Here is a 20,553-nt window from a genome sequence, read left to right as displayed (position 1 = left end):
AAGATTCTGGGAAGGATTGTTAATGCCCACTCTATCTGGAAGTAAGTAACCTCATTTCTAGGATACGGCGTGGCTTACAAAGGAAGGTCAGCTCTTGACCTATTTAATTTTACTGGAAACATCTATCTGAGATGCTTTCCTCAAACACAAGCAGCCAGAGACAGTGTTCTTTGATATTGAAAAAGCATGACATGGTTTGGAGATTTGGAATTCTAAAAGAGCTTTATAACCTTAGTCTTAAAGGTCACCCGGCTGTTTTTTATAAAAAAATTTTATATCAAATCTGATATAAAATTTTTTATATGATTTTAAATATGAAAATTTTTAATTTTTTGATATGATTTAGGAAGGATAAGTCCTAAATGCATTGCTTTTTGTTTTCAAAATTAATTCTATTACCAAACAGCTTCCAACTGTGCACAATGCCCACTTTGTCAGTGGCCTCACTATTTTCATGGCCATGATGCATATGAGTGCCATCAAAAGGCAATCGTAGCAAGTCATTGACCACCTCAATTCCCTGGCAGCAACTAATGGTGTCAGTTTACCAGCTGTGAAGACTGCTTACATACATTTATTTTTGTCACAAATGGAACCTTCATCCTGAATCAGAAAGCTTGGACAAAATGCTGTTCCAGTGGTGCACCTGAGACAATATTCCTGGGGCTTGTATTCAATAAGATGACATTTCTCAACACATTCATCAACTGCAAACAAGGTGCACTAAGGGTCTAACTTCCTATGTTCTCATCCAGTAAATGGGGAGCAAATAATTTCAACTTACTTTGCCTGTATTGTGCACCTGTCCAGTCAACTAGCCATTATTTCTACATTATCAAAATCATCCTCTCTCTCTCTCTCTCTCTCTCTCTCTCTCTCTCTCTCTCTCCCCCCCCCACTAATTTATGGGTCTAATTTTTATTCCTGGCTTTATAGATTTAATCATTACATGACAGATATTTGTATCAGTATATTGGAAAAATTATATTTTTATAGAGTGAGCCATGAGGAGATACAAAAAAGGTATGATGCAGCCCCTTAGTGGTTTGAAGTTGAACAATGGCATTGTCTTACATTATTCCTTCCATTTGATGCTTCAAAATATTGTATGAACAGACATTCAGTGGACTTTATCAGCCAATCAAAATGTTTCGAATAATGGTATATAACAATTCAGTAATAACACTGTAATAATGTTCAGTAATGGAAAAGGAAATTTTTTGAAACATTACAGAATAACATTAACAGTTAAAACATTATTCCATCCCTGGTACAATCTGAGGCTGTAGCTAGCCTTCTTTGGACATAGCTTCAGTGTGTAAAATTATATTACTAGTATACACCTATTAGAAAGTGATGGGGCACTGGTCCAGTATGTTTGTGACCAGTGTAGTATATTATTCCTACTTGTTATGAGTTGTATACTTCCAAGAGGTTAGTTGTGTTTGTTCCAAACTGTTTGCACCAGTAAAATTATTTGCTGTTATAATTACAGTATGTAAATTAAATATTAATTAATTAATATTTAATTAATTAATATTTAATTAATTTTTTAATTTTTTGTAATATAATATTAAATATGGGTGAGAAAAGAGAGTTGTTTCTATGAAACTGAGTCAAAATCTCTGGAAAGACTAGATAAAGGTGAGTCTATAAAAACAATGCTGTTGAATTAGGTGTAGGCAAGACTAAAGATTGGGAAAAATCATTAAATAAAAAAATAAAAAAAACTAGAAGAATTTTGCACTCGAGTTTGTTTCACACCAAAATTAGAGACATTAGACAATGCATTATAGCTGTGATTTATGCAAGGAAGACAATACAGAATTCCAACAGCAGACCAATAAAAGCAGCATAAAAGATTGATGGTGCAGAAAGTTTTGTAGCAAGTGATAGATGGCTTGAACTTTAGAAAAAATATCATAGTATTAATATACTGAATATTATCAGGATGATATCTGCTGCTCAAAAATTTAGGTAATCTTTCAATAGAGAAAAATTGATTGGAGAAAAACTCTACAGTATGGATAAAACAGGTCTAAATTATAAGATTTTGACTACAATACAAACATAGTGCCAAAAATTAGTGGGGACTGCCACACCGGGATATAATCCAAAGGGTGAATCACAGTAGCTATGATCCTTCCTTTGGATTTTCCATTTACAATGTCCATTTCATTTTCTAGCAAGTTACACTGATTTTTGGAAAATGAAATTATGGAAGATACAAAAATCATACACACCATGATCACAGCAGATGTATCTAAATGTGAAAAAAGAGATTAAATCACATCTAGGTTCAAAAATTTCTCATGCAGTTGCCAAAAATGCCCTAAAAACAGCTTTACATCACATTGAATGACAGTGTGATTCAGTCAATAATGTGATGTTTATAAAGACGAGGTAGAGACTATGCTGAAAAATGTCACTTAAAAAATCATTTCATCATGTAAATTGGATGAAAAGTACTGATTTTGTGTAAATAAATATACATGTATATGTTTTAAGTGAAAGTAAAGGTCTGTGGTATGTATGTATATGTTTTTTACAATTCCCTTCATTAACCGACTTTTTCAATTAAGCAACTGCCTACCAGTTCCGATCACATCAGATAAGGCTTCTACTGTGCAGTGATGTCACATAGCCTTTGTTACTTTAGCACAAAAATAAACTAAGTTTAATAATTTTGTCATCAAAATGAAATTTAAAATGTTCACAGTCAGTTCAGAAAAATAATGAGCATGTCGTTAGCAATAAGCTATCTGTTATTTAAATAAATACTGCTAAAAAATAGACATTTCATTTTTGATTTTTAAATTTCACCAATTAGCATTCTTTATAAAGGGATAGCAAGCTTTTTGTGTGCGCATGATTTAATGTTATTATAATTTACTTTTGCATTCTGCAGGTATGTTTTGTTTTGGGTGGATTAGAAATGGTTCACACTGTTTGCTGGGCACCTCCATAATGATTCCTTTTTTTTTTTTTGGTTTTTAATTTATAATGGCTTTCAAGAAGACTATTGATATAGAGTCCTTAAATAAATATGGCTAATGATTGTAATGAATTAAAATAATTCAGGACCAAAATTGGACTAGTTAGAAGTATATCTCAGCGAATTTAAAGAAAAGGTCTTATGCTGAGAGAGAGTTACAAAACATAATTTTACAAGTAAGACACAGTCTCAGTCTGTACACATAGTTAGCTACTATGTGTATTGATCATGTATTGTAGGGGGAGTTTTTCACACATTGTAGAAGCATTTGAGTTGTCTTTGTATTGTGCTATAAACTTTAAATATAAAGCTTTGCACCAGTGAAGTATTATATTTTAAGTAAATAACAATATATTTCTCCTTTGATGATGGCGATTTCTATTTAAAGTGTATATGCAATAGCAGGGCAATTCACAGGGAAGTGCTTCCTCAATACAAAACCAATGCACCTAGTAGCAAATTTAATTTGCTCATTTCTACATGCAGACTAAGGCTATGCCCTATTTGTATAGTTATGTTGGAAATATATTTGTAATGGCATTTGAAATATGTGCATATATATATATATATATATATATATATATATATATATATATATATATATACAGGGTGATTCACTACCAGTGCGACAAACTTGCAGGAGGTATAGGGGGCACAAAGACGATTCGGAATCACATAGCATTGGAGGGTCCAAAATGCCTTCATCATGCGGTAGAGGACGTTGAACGGGAGGTCGCGTGAACAGCGATCCCACTGGAAGTCAGCATTTGTGAACCGTTTCTGTTGACGAAACCAAGTAGCAAAAGTTCTCCGGAATGGATAATCCGCAGGCTCCCATGATTGGACGCATTGCAGATGGTATGAACTCATTTGGTTTGTTGACAGTATCCTCCATACAGTGGATTGGGAAATACCCAATCGTTGGCCTAACGCTCGAGTACTCGGATTGCCTTCTGCAAGATGTAGGACATTCTCCTCATTGTCTGGCATCCTCGTCGTTCGCTCTCGATTCATGGTACCTCTCGTGAAACAACCAGTCTCACGTAATCTTCTGTGCACACGTGCAAAAATCGTATGATGAGGAGCAAGCCTGTGTGGAAAACGTTCCTGGTACAAGCGCAGAGCGGCACACCCGTTACAGTCCTCAGCTCCATACGCGAGTTGCATGTCGGCCAGTTCAACGTTTGAATACTCGTCCATCCTACTGCCTCGGGAACCGGTTCCCGAGGCAGTAGGATGGACGAGTATTCAAACATTGAACGACCTCCCATTCAATGTCCTCTACCACATGATGAAGGCATTTCGGACCCTGCAATGCTATGTGGTTCCGATTAGTCTTTGTGCCCCCTACACCTCCTGCAAGTTTGTCGCACTGGTAGTGAATCACTCTGTGTATATATATATATATTTTTTTTTTTCCAAAAATAAATAAATAATACTTATTATTATTATTATTGAGCATTGTAAGCTTTTTATAGCTTAACATCATTATCTTTCAGCCACAATACTTTGGCCTTCGATTTCTTTCTAAAAAAGGCACATTCTGGTGGGTAGATCTTGACCGGCCTCTTAAAAAGCAGCTTGATAAATATGCCCAAGAAGGATTCAACTTGTACCTTGGAGTCATGTTTTTTGTTTCTGATGTGCATCTTCTTCATGATGAGATTGCTCGGTAAGAATTGGCAAAGTGTTGTTTTCTTCATTTAGGTAATCGGTTCATATTTTTGGCATTGGAATGGTTTGATGGATAGTTTAGAAGATTATTGTAAACATGTCAAAGGTTTCCCCCCTCCACTAATATTGTATTACTTTGCTTTAGAGTGGGATTTATAGATGAGTTATTAAATAGATTTAGTAATTGTTTAATAGTCAGTAAAAATGAATTTTCCAATGTGTCTGCTAATGACGAAGTTCACCATATTTTAATTTTAATAGGTATCATTATTTTTTACAACTTAAAACTGATATTATTGATGGAAGACTGCAGTGCACTCACGAACAAGCCATTCTGTTGGCAAGTTACAGCTTGCAAGGTAAGTCACAAATTTTTACCAAAGTTGTTTCAATTTTTTTTTTTTCCTTTGATATTTAGAATTATTTATTAGAATTGTTTTATTCTGATATCAGGAACTACAGGGTGTCTAAATTATACACCTGATTAACATTAGCAAAAGCACATAATGCAAGAAAGCAAGCTTATATAGCATCAGCCAAAAAAAAAAAAAAACACACACACCCTTCTCATTTCACCCATCCACTCGCTCCAAATGTTTGTCTAGTTCTGCCTTGAATCTAATTAAGCCATCAACTTCTACAAAGACAGATATAAGTTTGTTCCAGCAATCAACCACCCGCTGGCTAAAGGCAAAATTCCGCACAGCTATCCTACAACTGTCTTTCCTTAATTTAAATTTATGCCCTCTCAGGTGATTGTTCTGAGCAAGAGGAAAAATCTCATCAGCGTTGAGCTTGCTCAAACCATTGAAGGCTTTATACACCTCAATCAGATCACCTCGCAGGTGCTTAGTCTCCAGACACTGTAATTTGAAAAACTTAAACCTTTCTTCATAAGAGCAACCCTTTGTTCCATTCACTAATCTTGTTGCCCTTCTCTGTTCTCCTTCCAACAGCTCTACATCCTTCTTAAAATGAGGCCTCGAGAACTGTATACAGTACTCAAGGTATGGCCTGACCATTGTCTTATAAAAGGAGATAATCACCTCCTGATCCCTGCTAGAAAAATTCCTGTATATCATTGACAAGGCACCATGAGCTACTCTTGCAGACCATCTGCACTGCTCTGAAAACTTCATATCTGCCCACACAATTACCCCCAGGTGCTTTTCACTCTCTACCACTGTTAGTGTAGTACCACACAGTCGATACATCACTCTGGGGTTACTGCTTCCCATATGCAGTACTTTACATTTGTCAATGTTAAACTTCAGTTTCCATCTCTCAGCCCATCTGCTCAACTTTTCTAGATCCTGTTGCAGCAGCATACTGTCATTAGTGTCATTAACAACCCTGCCGACCTACGTATCGTCTGCAAACTTGGACATTAAGCCTGATATACTATAATTAATGAATACAGAAAACAACAGTGGACCCAGCGCTGAACCCTGGGGGACTTCACTAATAACATTAATCCATGAAGAGCAGTGTCCGTTGATTACCATTCTGTCTTCTCCCACTCAACCATCCCTTTATCCATAGCAGCAATTTGCCTCTAATGCCACACTGCTCCAATTTGTGCAGCAGTCTTCCATGTGCAACAGTATCAAAAGCCTTTCTAAGATCCAAATATATGATATTAAAATTATTCTTTGCATCCAGTTCTTTTGTGACCACACATAGTAACCAATCAAATTGATCAGACAAGACTTCTCCTTAACAAACCCATGCTGTATCCCAGCTGTAACTGAAGTCTTGTCTAGATGATCCTGCAATGCTTCTTTAACCAGTGCCTCCATTAATTTCCCTGGAACAAAAGTTAAACTAACAGGTCTGTAATTACCTGTTTTCCCTTTGATCCTCCTTTGTGGATTGGGGTCATATTTGCACATTTCCAGTCCATGGGTACCTCCCCTGAGTCCAAGGAAGCTCTCATAATTATAGCTAACAGTTTGCTTACTTCCCTTGCTGCCTCCTTTAATATAACTGGATAGATTCCATTCACCGCAGGTGCCTTTCTTATGTTTATCTTCAACAATTTCTCCTCCACTTTACTTTCAGTTATTACAAGATTATCTAGTTTACTGCCAGAGCTTAACACACCTCTGTCATTCGCCTCCCTGAATAACTCTTCATGTGTGAATGTAGATACAAAATGTTCATTTAGTTTGTTAGCTACCTGAGCAGGATCATCAACAGTTGAACCATCATTATCAAGTGGACCAATCTGATTCATCCCCTTCCTTCTAGAATTTACATAAGTAAAGAACTCTTTGCTGTTTTTCTTTGCATCCTTTACCAAAAATTTCTCGTAATCTGCCTAACCTCCTTTGTGACTTGGTTGCCCAACAGCTTATATCTATCATAGGCTTCTGTGTCACCTGTTAATTTATATGTATCCCATTCATTTTTTCTTCTCTGCCACATGTCTAATTAGTTCATCTGACATCCATTTAGGCCTGAACCTTGAACAATATTTCTTAGTTGGGATTCAATTATTTCTGGATTCAAAGATTAATTCTTTGAATGCTTCCCATTTCAAATTTGCTGTTGGTAAAATCATCAGTTGGTCTCACCTTTAGAATTTAAATACTGCCTCAGACCACCATAGTCACCTTTATGAAAGCAAAATCCCTTCCCGTTAACCCCAATGGTAGTTACCTCTGAGTAAATCCCACTTCAGCACACTGTGATCACTGCCACCCAGTGGTTCCTTTATCTGCAGATTCTTAATGCATGAAGAATCACTACTGATAATCAGATCAAGAGTATTTCTCCCTCTGATTATGAAGCTTAATTAAAATTTTATTGTAATAGACATTGTAAAATGGCTTGCTGCACTTAATAAAGTAATTCAAAAAATTTCTAATATGTCATCATACAACTGCACTTAGCCGAGTGGGTAAAGTACCTACCCGGCAACCCAAAGGTCGCGGGTTCGATTCCCGCCTCGGGCTTGGATCAAAGTACTGCAAAAACCTTGGGAGGTGCAATATGGCCACAGAAGCCGATGCGCCAATAACTACCAAATCAAAAAAAAAAAAAAAAACAACTGCACTTCAGTAAACTTCTTCATAGGCACCTTTGTTGTTGTTGTTATTTGGTTTTTAGGAGCATTAGCAACTAAGGCCGTATTGCTCCGGGGATATGCGTTGGTCCTTCTCTTACCTTTTTGCATCCTCCGTATATGATGGTCACGGGCTCAAACCCTGGTCTAATGAAGAAGCTTGTGCTACACACTGCTGCTCCTGCCCACCCGGCTACAGAGGCACCATCGTACCTTTGCATCTGATTTCATTCCAAGTGTTTTGAAGCATATCCTATCCCTGTTATAACCTCCAGGGACTCACATGTGGTGAGTATGCACTTGGCATACCCAGGGTCCTGAGCTGGATATCATCATTCTTTTCTTTCTTCCTTTCTTCTTCTCTCTCTCTCTCTCTCTCTCTCTTCTCTCTCTCTCTCTCTCTCTCTCTCTCTCTCTCTCTCTCTCTCTCTCTCTCTCTCTCTCTTTCTCTCTCTCTCTCTCTCTCTCTCTCTCTCTCTCTCTCTCTCTCTCTGTGTCAGTGTAACTTGGAAAATTTTTTTTGGCTGGTGCAGAATAAGCCTTAGGTTTCCTTGCACCATATAGCTAATAATAATAATAAACAACTATACACTGTCTGTCTCAGAAGTGTTCTGTTTCTGCTGCCTGCCTTTTCTGTAGCTACTTCCATGGGCATTGCCTTCTGAATTAACTTCTACAATTCCTTCCTCTCTCTGCCGTGTGCTACAAGCAGTCAACATCCTTTTACTGTCCAAATTCAGACTTGCAGCTCCAACTTTTCTTCTTCCTTATTTATTCCTTCAACATCTATTTTCTGCAACAACCACCTTTCACATGTATTTTCTGAAAATTACAATCTACAGAAATTAAAGTATAATATCAACAAGTATCTTCTTTCAAATTTTTAACCTTCAATCCACACATGGTACTAAGTACTGCAAATTCTAATACCTTTCATGTTTGAGGTTTTTGTTAAAAAAAAGTTTCAGGCTTCCATATACAAAACACAAATAGGCTAATACTGATATTAATGTATTTTTTCCTATTGTTTGCAGCGGAATTTGGTGACCATGATCCTGAACGTCATACTGCTGAATATCTAAACAATTTTGTTCTTCTCCCAAAAGTAAGTTGGTTTTTTGTTGTTTTTTTAGCCAACAAAATAACATGAATCTTGGTTAATTTAATTATAAAACTTGGTGGAATTTTAAATCCATATTTATTTCACACACACTGATAGCATTAGAAATGCAATGCAGGAACACGATAGAACATGCACCATGTGTTAAGGTCATAAATTGTAAAACATAATCACCGCATAAATCTTCCATATCCATTTGCAATTGCATAACTGAGAATTGTCATTTAGCATGTATAATGGCATACCAAAGCAATGTAACAAAAGCAGTGTTTCACTGTCTGTCCCATTGTGACCACGTTGTAGTAACCAGTCAAATTGGTCAAACAGGATGTCCACTTAAAAAACCCATGCTGTGTTTGAATATTGTGGCCTTGTCTAGATGATCCTGCATTACTTCTTTTACCAGTGACTCCATTATTTTCTCTGAAACAGAAGTTAAACTAGCAGGTCTGTAATTACATCACGTCACCCTTTGATCCCCTTTGTGAAAGACTACTATACAAATTGGAGCAGTGTGGCATTAAGGGAAACTTGCTGCTATGGATGGAGCCTCTGTAGCCAGGTGGGAAGGAGCAGCAGTGCGTAGCACATGCTTCTTGATTAGACCGGGGTTCGAGCCCGTCACCACCAAATATGGAGGATGCGGAAAGGTCAGGGAATGACCACCGCATATCCCGGAGCAATATGGCCTTAGTTGCTAATGCTCCTAAAAACCAAACAAACAAACAGCTGCTATGGATAAAGGGATGGTTGAGTGGAGAAGACAGAGTGGTAATCAGTGGACACTGCTCTTCATCAACTAATGTTATTAGTGGAGTCCCCCAAGGTTTGATGTTGAGCCCATTGTCGTTTTCTGTATCAGTGATGTTTTCTGTTATCAGTGATGTTGATGAAGGTATATCAGACATAATGTCCAAGTTTTCAGACAATACAAAGGTTGGCAGGGCTGTTAATGACATTGTGCTGCTGCAACAGGATCTAGAAAAGTTAGATGGGCTGAGAAGTGGCAACTGAAGTTAAACATTGACAAATTCAAAGTAATGTATATGGGTAGCAGTAACCCCAGAGTAATGTACCAACTGTGTGGTAATGCACGCAGGGTAGTGGAGAATGAAAAAGTCCTGGGGTAATTGTACAGTCAAATATGAAGTTCTCTGAGCATGCAGACAGGATGCCAGGACACCTCACATGGTTTTGTCAGTGATATACAGGAAATTGTTTTTCCTAGCCTTATACAATGGGATAATAAGGTGATTATCCCATTGTATAAGGCAATAGTTAGACCACATCTTAAGAAATGCATTCATGTCTGATGACCTCATTTTAGAAAAAAAAAAAGATACAGAACTGCTGAAATGAGTACAGAGAAGAGCAATGATATTGGTGAGCAGAACAAAGGGATGCTCTTACCAAGGAAGGCATGAGTTCTGCAAATTGCAGCATCTGGGGACTAGGTACCTGCTAGATGATCTGATTGAGGTGTTTAAGGCTTTGAATTGATAGAGCAAGCTCAATGCTGATGGGATTCTTACCCTTGCTCAGACCACACACATGAGGGGACACATTCAAATTGTGGAAGGACTATTTCAGAATAGATATGTGGAAGTTTGCCTTTAGCCAACAGGTGGTTGATTGCTGGAACAAACTTCCATCTGTTGTTGTTAATTTAAATTAATTCAAGGGAGAGCTAGAAAAACTGACTAGGTGTAATGAGGTGGTTTTTTTTTTTTACAGATGCTGTTTCTTGCATCATTTGCCACTACTAATTCTAATATATTTATATAAAAATATTTTTGTGTTTGTTGTTTAGTGCAGTTTTAGCCTATATCTCAGGCCTCAACAAATTTTTTCTGATCTAGTTGCTTCCTGCAAAAGTTAAAATTCCTATAAAACGATTGGCTAATGTTTACAAGTGGATACCCCTTTCGATTGATTGGTTTGGGTAGCAGTGATTGACATGCCTAACCCACTATGGTTAGTCTTAGGGAGTTTATCCCCCACTTGCTGCTGTTTTAAAATCAAAAAAGATTTCTCAATTTTAAAACAGCAGCAAGTGGGGGATAAATACCTTAACTAAGAATAGCTATTGTCGGCTAGGCATGTCAATCACTGCTACTCAATGATCAATTGGAAGGGAGTACCAACTTGTAAATATTAACCAAACAATTTTGTGAAAAACTCATTCTTACTTCCCTTTCTGATGTTGTCTCCTGTAAATTTATTTTTATGTCACTTGATTCATTTTCACCAACTTATGTATCTAAATTCCATGGGATTTTGGCTTTTGAGCACATTTGGCAAAAGTTGATGATGTAGAGCAGGATATCATCTTTTAAGGGCACAAAGGGTGATATTGTTGTAAATGTTGGCACTAATGACATTAAGAGTAGGAGATCTGCAGACTTACTTAACAAGTACAGGTCAATGTTGAAAAAGAAGGCACGAGTTAGAGTTAAATTTGAAGTGCCTGCAATTCTGCCCAGTCATGATAGGGAGTATATGATGAGAGCCTTGTCAATCAGTTCTTCCCTGGAGAGATTGTGCAAAGCTCATTGGGTAGATTTCTCAGCATGGTCTGTGCTTGTTAACAGGAGAGATTGTTTCTACAGGGATGGGATACATTTAAATACAAAGAGTGCAAGAATATTTGCTGATGCTATCGAGGCAGCGTTAGGTGGGTCGGAAAACTCCTAGCTTGGGGGGGGTGGATTCACAGACTAATAGATTAACAGTAGCCACAGGCAGAGGTGAAAGTAATTCTTGCACTGCTTTTATTGGAATGAGCAGCAGCCTGCAAAGCAAAGTACTGGGCATTTCAACAGCTGCTGGGAGTCAACATGGAACAATTAAATACATGGGCTGTGTTAGGGTAACTAAGAGTAAGAACAGGTTGTTAATGACAGTAATGATAGTACACTATGAATTACAGGCTCCGAAAAAGCGATGTGTTTGCCATTTTATTTACCTAATTGTTATTTTATATTGTAATTTATACGTAGTCTTATAGTTCTAGTTATGCTGGTTATTTTTATTTTTAATTTAGATAAGAGTGTGTGTAGATTACTACTTAATATACGTAAAACCATTGTTTCATTCGAATCTTGCAGGCATTATTTTGTATAGAGTGGAAGGGTATTTAAATTTTTAATTGTGGTAAAGTTAGGTAGCTCTAACTTAAAATTATATAGCATAATACGTGACACTGTATTTAGGATTCTATTAGATAGTGTAGTATTGACAATTAATTAATTAAATTTATTGATCTTATTAATTTAAAATATCACGCCCTAGACGAGCAGCAAAGCAACGGGCACAAAGCGGCAGGAGTGCTGTGACTCGTGGGAAAACTGAGGGGGGGTGATTCTCCAACGCATCACAGTCTAAAAAAATGTGCAACTTATGAAATGTTTGCCGAACTCTCTGGAACAGAACATTATCTAGCCAAGGAGAATTCTTTGTGTGTGCCAGGTGCAGAGAGTGTCTAGAAACTATTCGTCAACTCAGCGTTCTAATGGGCATCTATGAGAGCTTGAGGTGTAGGGTAGATGCCCTCGAAGAAATTAATATGAGGGGCCCGTCAAGCTCTCAGCTGCCCAACTCAACGCCAGAGCTCACTCCTGGGCATTAGGCAACACAGCGGCAATCTCCAAGGCAGAATGCATAGTTTCCACAGGAGTTAGTTATTGTTGGTGACTCTAATGTCAGGGAGACGGGGAATATATTGTGTAAAAAGGACATTGAAACTTCCCTTTAACAGACAGCCATGGGGAACGAGAATTTGTCTGTTAGAAAGAAGTGTCCGCTAACAAGAAGTCTGAGGGAGAAAAAAAAAAAGAAAGAAAGAAAAATCGTTAAACATTTAATGTTAAATTAAATTATATACAGATTTTGCACAATATTTTTGTAAATAATATACATACAATTGTGCTATGCATATTATGACTTTATCTTAAGAAAAATACATACAGTAATCACTTATTTTCTTCTGCACCTTCTTCCGGCTGATAATTTTGTTTTCAACATTTGTTTGGAGTGAAGAAACCATAGAAAGTCCTTCACTATCTTCTTCAGCAGTGAAAAACATTTTTAAACGATTGATTTGTACGAGTTCTTCCATTTTCATCGGTGGTTCTTTGTTAATATGTTCTTCGACAGAATGACCTCTTTCCATTTCTTCATCCTCATGAGGAACTTCTTGAACAATATCGATGATAATGTCGTTGATATCTAGAGCACTATCTGCTGTGGTGAGGTTTGAGTCTATATCTTTGTAGCCAAGGTCACTTGTAGCTGAAGTATCGTACATTATCAATAGATGTTGAAGTTCTTGTTCTACTTGTTGCTCCACATTGCTGTTCACAACTTCAATTTTTGCGTTTGAGAAGCCAGACTTTACAAAACAGTTCACAACAGTTTGTTTTCTAATTGCGTTTACTGAAGAGGAAATCCATTGAATCGCATCTAGGATGCTGATTTTCTTTGCAAGGTCACTCACACATGTTACATCGTTCATGTTTGCAATGAGATGTCTTAAAACACGTTTTCTGTAGTGAAGTTTAAAATTTTTTATTATCCCTTGATCCAAGGGCTGACACTCTGCAGTTGTGTTTGGTGGCAGAAAAACGATTTGAATGTTGGACAATTCAATGTGCAGATGAGATGCAGCATTATCCATGAAAAGAATAATTTTTCTGTTTTGACGAATCACGTTTTGGTTAAAGTGATTTATCCATTCGCTCGTGATATCTCGTGTCATCCACGCCTTTTTATTAGACTTCCAGTCAACATTCAAAAGATTCAACGTTATGCCCTTGAAACAACAAGGATTTTGTGGTTTTCCTATAACAAGAGGTTGTTCAAAGTCTCCCAGCATATTTGTACACAATAGTACAGTCAAGCGTTCCTTAGAAAATTTTTCCGCCCTGGCACTTTTCGTTTTTTAGACTCATTGTTTTTTCAGGAAGAGCTTTAAAAAACATCCCTGTTTCGTCACAGTTGTAAATATCCTTAGCTTCAAAATCACAACATAAATCTTCCAATTTGACGGTCCACTCTGTTACAACCCCAGTATCAACAGATCCACCTTCACCACTTACGGTTTTCCAAGAAATTTTATGCCAGTTTTGAACTTGTCTAGCCATCCCACAGAAGCTTTGAACTCATTTACTCCCATAGATTTCGCAACCTCCAAAGCCTTTTCCCTAATAATAGGCTCATTAATGGGAATTTTTTTAGCACGTGTGCCGACAAAACCACTCATACGTAACATTGTCAATTTGAAGTCCAACAGTTTTCGGGAATGATTTTTGAACATGATCATTTCCGTGTTGCCAAAATTGTTTGAGCAGTTCATTTTTTTTTCTTTAGGATGTCGCTTGCCTGCGTCTTCCCGATTTTGAATTTTGCAGCGAGATTGCGAACACTATTTTTTTGCCGTCATACACATTAATGAGTTCGACTTTATCTTTTAAAGTTAAATGTTTACGAGAAGACATTGTGCACTTCACACGACACTGAACAAAACTGAAAACTGAAACTCAAAAGACGAAAGGCCGACCAAATTTCCCCCACCCCCCCCTTCACACACTGAATTCATCAGAAGTTTTACACGTGCCTTAAAATTCTTGAAAAAGGGTTTAGAACCGCAATGTAAACCTTGATAAAATTCAGAGAATCGGAAATAGAAAATAAACACATGATTGAGGCAATATGTGGAAGAAAAGTTCCTAGAAAAAGGGCCGTGAGCTCAAATTAATTGTTAATTTGTTAAAATCACAAAACAGTGCAGATTGCCTGTCTGCGTCCGTTACAGAGAATGTCTGCTAGACAGAAGCTGAAAACACGTTAAAACCAATAGAGGAGAGTCGGGGAATTTGAAAATGTCCGTTGTAGAGATATGTCCGTTAGAGAGAGGTATCCGTTAGGAGAAGTTTCACTGTAGATGGAACAGGACCGGGGTATGTCTGCCAGGGGCAAAAGTTGATGACATTGTAAAGCATATATCATCTTTTAAGGGACAAAAGGTGATATTGTTGTACACGTTGGTACCAATGACATTAAGAGTAGGAGATCTGCAGATTTACTTAACAAGTACAGGTCAATGTTGCAAAAAAGTCGAGAGTCAGGGTTAAATTTGAAAGTGTCTGCAATTCTGCCCAGACATGATAGGAGGGAATACATGATGAGAGCCTTGTCAATCAATTTGGCCCTGGAGGGAATGTGCAAGGCTCAAGGAGTAGAATTTTTTTCAGCATGGTCTGTGCTTGTTAATAGGAGAGACTGCTTCTACAGGGATGGGATACACTTAAATAGAAAGGGTGCAAGAATATTTGCTGATGCTATCGAGGCAGTGTTAGGTGGGTCGGAAAACTGCTAGCTTGGGGGGATTCACAGACTAAAAGGTTAAAAGTAGCTGCAGGAATAGGTGAAGGTGGTTCTTGCACTACTTCTATTAGAATAAGTAGCGACTTGAAGGGACTGATGACAGTCATCATGAAACAGGTGGGTATATGGGATGTGTTAGGATAACTAAAAATAAGAATAGCTGTATGTATACCAATGCTAGAAGTATAGTAAATAAATTTGATGAATTTGAATTGTTGGTCAAGACATCAAAGGTGGATATTGTTGAGATATCAGAGACATGATGTCACACAGATATTAGGAATGCAGAATTGAAATTTGGGGAGTACAATGTGTACAGAAAGGATAGACAGGATAAGAAGGGAGGGGCTGTTATGCTATTAATTAAGAAAAACATAAAACCAAAAGAAGTGCATCCAGTTGATATAGATGAACAGTGCACAGTTGAGTCAGTTTGGTGTGACATAAGCATTGCGAAAGCAAAAATAAGAGTAGGAGTGTGTTATAGGCATAATGACTCGAATGAGTACATTGAACAATTGTACAGAGAAATAGATGGGCTAGTAAATCAGAATGTCTTATAATGGGGGATTTTAATTTCCCAGATCTTGTGGGTTGTGGAACTTGTGGATTGGTCACTCACACACTAGTAAGACTTTTGTGGATTTATTGGATGATTGTTTTCTGCAGCAGCATGTTCGAGAGGCAACCAGAGAGGGTAATACTCTTGATTTGGTTATCAGCAGTAATCATTCCTGTATTAAGAATTTGCAGATAAAGGAACCACTAGGTGGCAGTGATCACAGAGTACTGATGTGGGATTTACTTAAAGATATAATTACCATCAGAGGTAAAGGAAAGGGTTTTTACTTCCGTAAAGGTGAGTACAGTGGTCTCAGACAGTTTTTAAATTCTGTACAGTGGGATCAACTGATAATGTTACCAACAGCCAATTCTAAGTGGGAAGCATTCAAGAAATTATTCGTGGAAGCTAGTAAAAATTTCATTCCTATTATGAAATAATAGGAATGAAATTTGTTCTGCTGTTCCTGCCCACCTGGCTACGGAGGCACCAACATAATCTTCGACTCATGGGCCTTTGTGCACATACGCGATTGACAATAATCTCTCATATCAACATATAAATTTAGGGGGGGGGGAACATTTGAGATTTCAGTATTAAGGTTTATTTTTGGCGGAAATGTGCTCAGTCTTCTTTAGTGCGTGGGTTATCTGATGTCTGGGGCTGGTTGATGTCAGCATGTTCTGGTGTTTGGAGGGTTCACGTACGGGAAGTATGAGCATATCGAGGTATTTTAAGTTATTTATTTATTAAAATCGGTGTTTTTAATTTAATGTAATTTTAATTTATCTGATTTTATCTCAGAAGTTGAAAAAAGATCTATTTGGATATTGAAGTAACTCTCATATTTATTATTATAATTAAGAAAAGGGAGATAGATTGAGATTCTCATCTCTTAGAATTTTAAATTCTTAGAAAACTAATAAAGAAATTTGAAGCGACCGAGAAGTTAGGTGTAATTCCAGGCAGGGGACAACCATGTATCGGAACGGAGGTAGTGGATGAAGTGGCGGTTGCAGTGGTCAGAATGTGAAACACTACCAGTCAGTAGTGCCAGAGGTGTGTCAAGAGACTTGAACTTTCCTTGGTCTACTGTACGTAAATCGCTTCGAATAATTTTATGCTGGTTCCTCTACAATATTCATGTAATGCAAGAACTAGTCTTGTGATCAGCAACAATGAATAGACTTTTCTCTATGATTTCTGGCTCGTACTTGACGATACGTGGGCTCTAATGATCTTGTGATCTGATGAGGCACATTTCACTCTTCATGGGGCCATAAATGCACAAAACTGCCGAATATGGGGAAATTCTCATCCATCAGTTGTGCATGAAAGACCACTACAAAGTCCATATGTTACAGTATGGTGTGGATTCACAGCAGAGTTGATAATCGGACCATTTTTCTTTGAAGAGTGTACACCTCATGGCCCCATAAGGTGCGGTAACTAGTGCACAGTACTGTGCTCTTCTAAGAGACCACCTTATTCCTGCTCAGCAAGAATTGGAGGCCATCAGAAATGATCGCATAATTTCTGGAGATTTTGCGCAGTTCTGTCCAGCCCGATCAGCAGATCTCAATCCCTGTGATTTCTGGCTATGGGGATACCTGAAAGACAGAGTTTACCATGGCGGCATACAGATGCTTGTCGATTTTAAAGCAAGCATTAAACAGCATGTAGCCAACGTTCCCAATGAGATGCTATGTGAAACTGTGTCGCACACAGTCCTCTGTTTTCAAAATGTCATCTCAAGTGAAGGAAAGCACATAGAACAATATCTGTAGATTTCTAAGTTCTGATATTAAAATATAATCCTAAGTTAAGTATTCCGTCTCATGTTTACAGTGCCAGTTTCTTCCCTGGTGGCAGAAATTTGAAAAATTATTTTTTTTTCTTCTACAAATTGCTTCCCCATACCCTAAATGACATACCCACCGATTTTCATAGCGCTATTTCTAACAGTTTTGACACTAGGGTCTCCTGAATAGGGAAACTTATTTTATAACCGCCCGGTATATATGAAAACCCCAAATAATGTATTAGAATCTTTAGTGCTTAGTACTATACATGAGTTGAAGGTTGAATGAGGAGATGAAAGAAGATACTTGTTGAAATTAGACTTGAATTTCTGTAGATTGTAATTTTAAGGAAATATGTGTGAGGGAGGTTGTTCCAGAAAATGGAAGTTGAAGGAATAAATGAGGAGAAAGAAAAAGTTGGTTCTGTGAGTTTGAAGTTGGACAGTAAAAGGATGCAGACTGGTTTGGTAGAGAGAGTGGGAGTCATAGTGGGAGTCAATTCGGGAGAACAGTGCCTATGGAAGTATCTATAGAAAAGGCATGCAGCAGAAATGGAATGTCTATGACAGTGTTTCTCAAAGGGTGTGCCGTGTCACATTAGTGTGCCGCAAAATTTTCCAAGTGTGCCGCGAAATTTTTCTTCTTTGGAAAATGTGCCACGAGAGTAAAAAGATTGAGAAACACTGGTCTATGAGATACGAGTGGAGAGACTTTGTAAGAGATGGGTCATTAATTAACCTAACTTTTGAATGGAGGCTAGAAGCCTTGAGAGAGGTTATGAGGCATAGCCCAAGATATGGGTACAATATTCCATATTGTAGCTGTTTAAAAGAAAAGTAATGTTGAAAGAGAAAACCCATTTTTTCAGATGCAGAGGAACCAGTATTTGTGATGTGCATATGACAAGAGAGAGAGATAAGAAGTCCAGGTAATCTCTAATAGAAATATGTGATCTTTTCTAGAAATCTAAGTGTCATCAAAGATAAGCATAGGAGCAGAAGAACCTTTTTACAAGATTGACTTTTAGATGGACTGAAATTAACTAAGTTATCTTTGCCGCACTGGAAAATTACCTGGAGATCAGCATTTAAGGAATTGGTAATGAATATTTGAGAAGTTAAAAAAGTTTTTTTGTGCAGGGCAAGGTTTCTCAATCTGGAATGTGTAATGTGCTGTCATCATTAAAACTGTGGATGGGATTTACAGTCAATGGAAGAATGTCATTAATATACAAAAGGAAAAGAGTGGGAGAAAAAAAATTTAACCTTGAGATATATACATTACATTTCAGGTGCATTAGCAAATAGTAACAATTCATTATTTATAACAAAATAACTCACCCATTGGGCATGAAAATTTGTTACAAAGATTCCTAAAATATTCTAAATATGCATTGAAATTTTGAAAATGATTAGAGCTCCTGTTAGAAGTTATTAGTAATATTTCTGTAGGGTGAAAATGGGGAGGGAATGCTATGAAATCGGAATTGAACTTAGCACTATCCCAGGCGGGCCCACAGAGTATATGTTGAAAATTTGCTAGCGATCTGCATTTTTATTATTGATTAATGTGAAAATATACTTTTATTTCTGCCAGTTTTTGTATGGGGGAAGGGAACAAAGGTCAGGAAATGTCAACTAGACATGAAATTGTCCCAATTTTGAAAATTTTGCCTCAGTCAAACTTTTCAGTCTAGAGTAATATGTGAACTATACTTTAATTTATATGAATAAAAGATCTCTGATTGGATGGGAGGTAAGTAATAGTATGATTCATCTTAAAAGCTTTCCAGGGACCAACAAAGAATGTGATGAAAATATGATATTGATTGACCATTTTTCTTATTAAGTAATGTCTAAACGTCTGATAACATACTTCCATTACAAGTTAGGTAATGTATGCATTACCTAACTTGTAAGGTAGATAATGTATGCATTACAGGGGCATTCTATTTTTTATTAAAATTAATTGTTTTTTTTTTCTGTGATTAACTGAAGTGAAACCTAAATATAGTTATCTTATCAGTTAATTATTAAGACTACAGAACATTTTACCTTTATACTTTTTTTAGTTATTATACTTGATACTTTTTTACTTATTAATATTATCAAACATTTATTGGAACTCTATAGTTTGTTCTCCAAACTTAACCATTCAGTTTAATTACAATTTTATAATAGATATTATGCAGTTGTAATTAATCTCTCTCTCTCTCTCTCTCTCTCTCTCTCTCTCTATATATATATATATATATAGAGTATTTTTTTAATATTATGGGGAAAATTATAATAAGATAATCATATGAAGATATGATTTATAGAAAATACATCTGTTTTACTTATTTTCTATATCTATAGAAAATAAATAAAACAGCGATAAGGGATTCTCTTTTTCTGTAATGATCAATTGCTAAGGCGAAATCAGTTTTGAGTTTAATAACCAAAAATATAATTTGGTGTAATATGACATGTAATAAATTTAGAGGTTACATAAATAATTTGAATCTAATCCATAATACGATAAGAAAGATTTTTCAATAATACTGCAAAGCGCTCATTGATCTAACAGAGAACGAAAGATGTAAGTTTAGAAATTAAAGTAGGAATAAAGCATATTTACTGTGTCCAAGACGACGGACCACATGTAGCACGAATTGCAGTCGAAAAGGAAATGGTATTATGTGTAATGTATGGTCCTCTAGTGAGAATTACCATGTGGGACTCCTGTGTGTATTGGACACATTAAAATGTGTGTGAAATGCTGATAAATAGCCAATTTAAGTTGACGCAAAAAGAAACATGCCAATAGCAAAGTGGGATGAATGGCTAATGGAGTAGGAGTAATAGTACCTGAACTCCACAAAGGCAAAATTATAGTAGTATGTTTAGAAGTAGTTTCTCCTACATCCTTGGATTGCCCTAATAATTTCAGAGAAATAAGAACAAAGAG

At 36.8% G+C, this 20,553-nt stretch overlaps 1 protein-coding gene across 1 annotated transcript in view; it reads left to right on the top strand.

The window, feature by feature from the left end:
- Positions 1 to 20,553, top strand: part of Pez (protein tyrosine phosphatase non-receptor pez) — a 297,962-nt gene that overhangs the window by 48,653 nt on the left and 228,756 nt on the right. The window contains exons 3-5 of the mRNA XM_090370791.1: positions 4,495 to 4,667; positions 4,931 to 5,028; positions 8,771 to 8,841. Coding sequence (XP_090226917.1) covers positions 4,495 to 4,667; positions 4,931 to 5,028; positions 8,771 to 8,841 — 342 coding nt within the window. The remainder of the gene's footprint in view (positions 1 to 4,494; positions 4,668 to 4,930; positions 5,029 to 8,770; positions 8,842 to 20,553) is intronic.

Source organism: Mastigoproctus giganteus, chromosome 3 (genome assembly GCF_048544385.1).
Source record: "Mastigoproctus giganteus isolate SK-2022 chromosome 3, ASM4854438v1, whole genome shotgun sequence".
Lineage (NCBI taxonomy): Eukaryota > Metazoa > Arthropoda > Arachnida > Uropygi > Thelyphonidae > Mastigoproctus > Mastigoproctus giganteus.
This window is presented reverse-complemented; position numbering and strand designations above follow the sequence as displayed.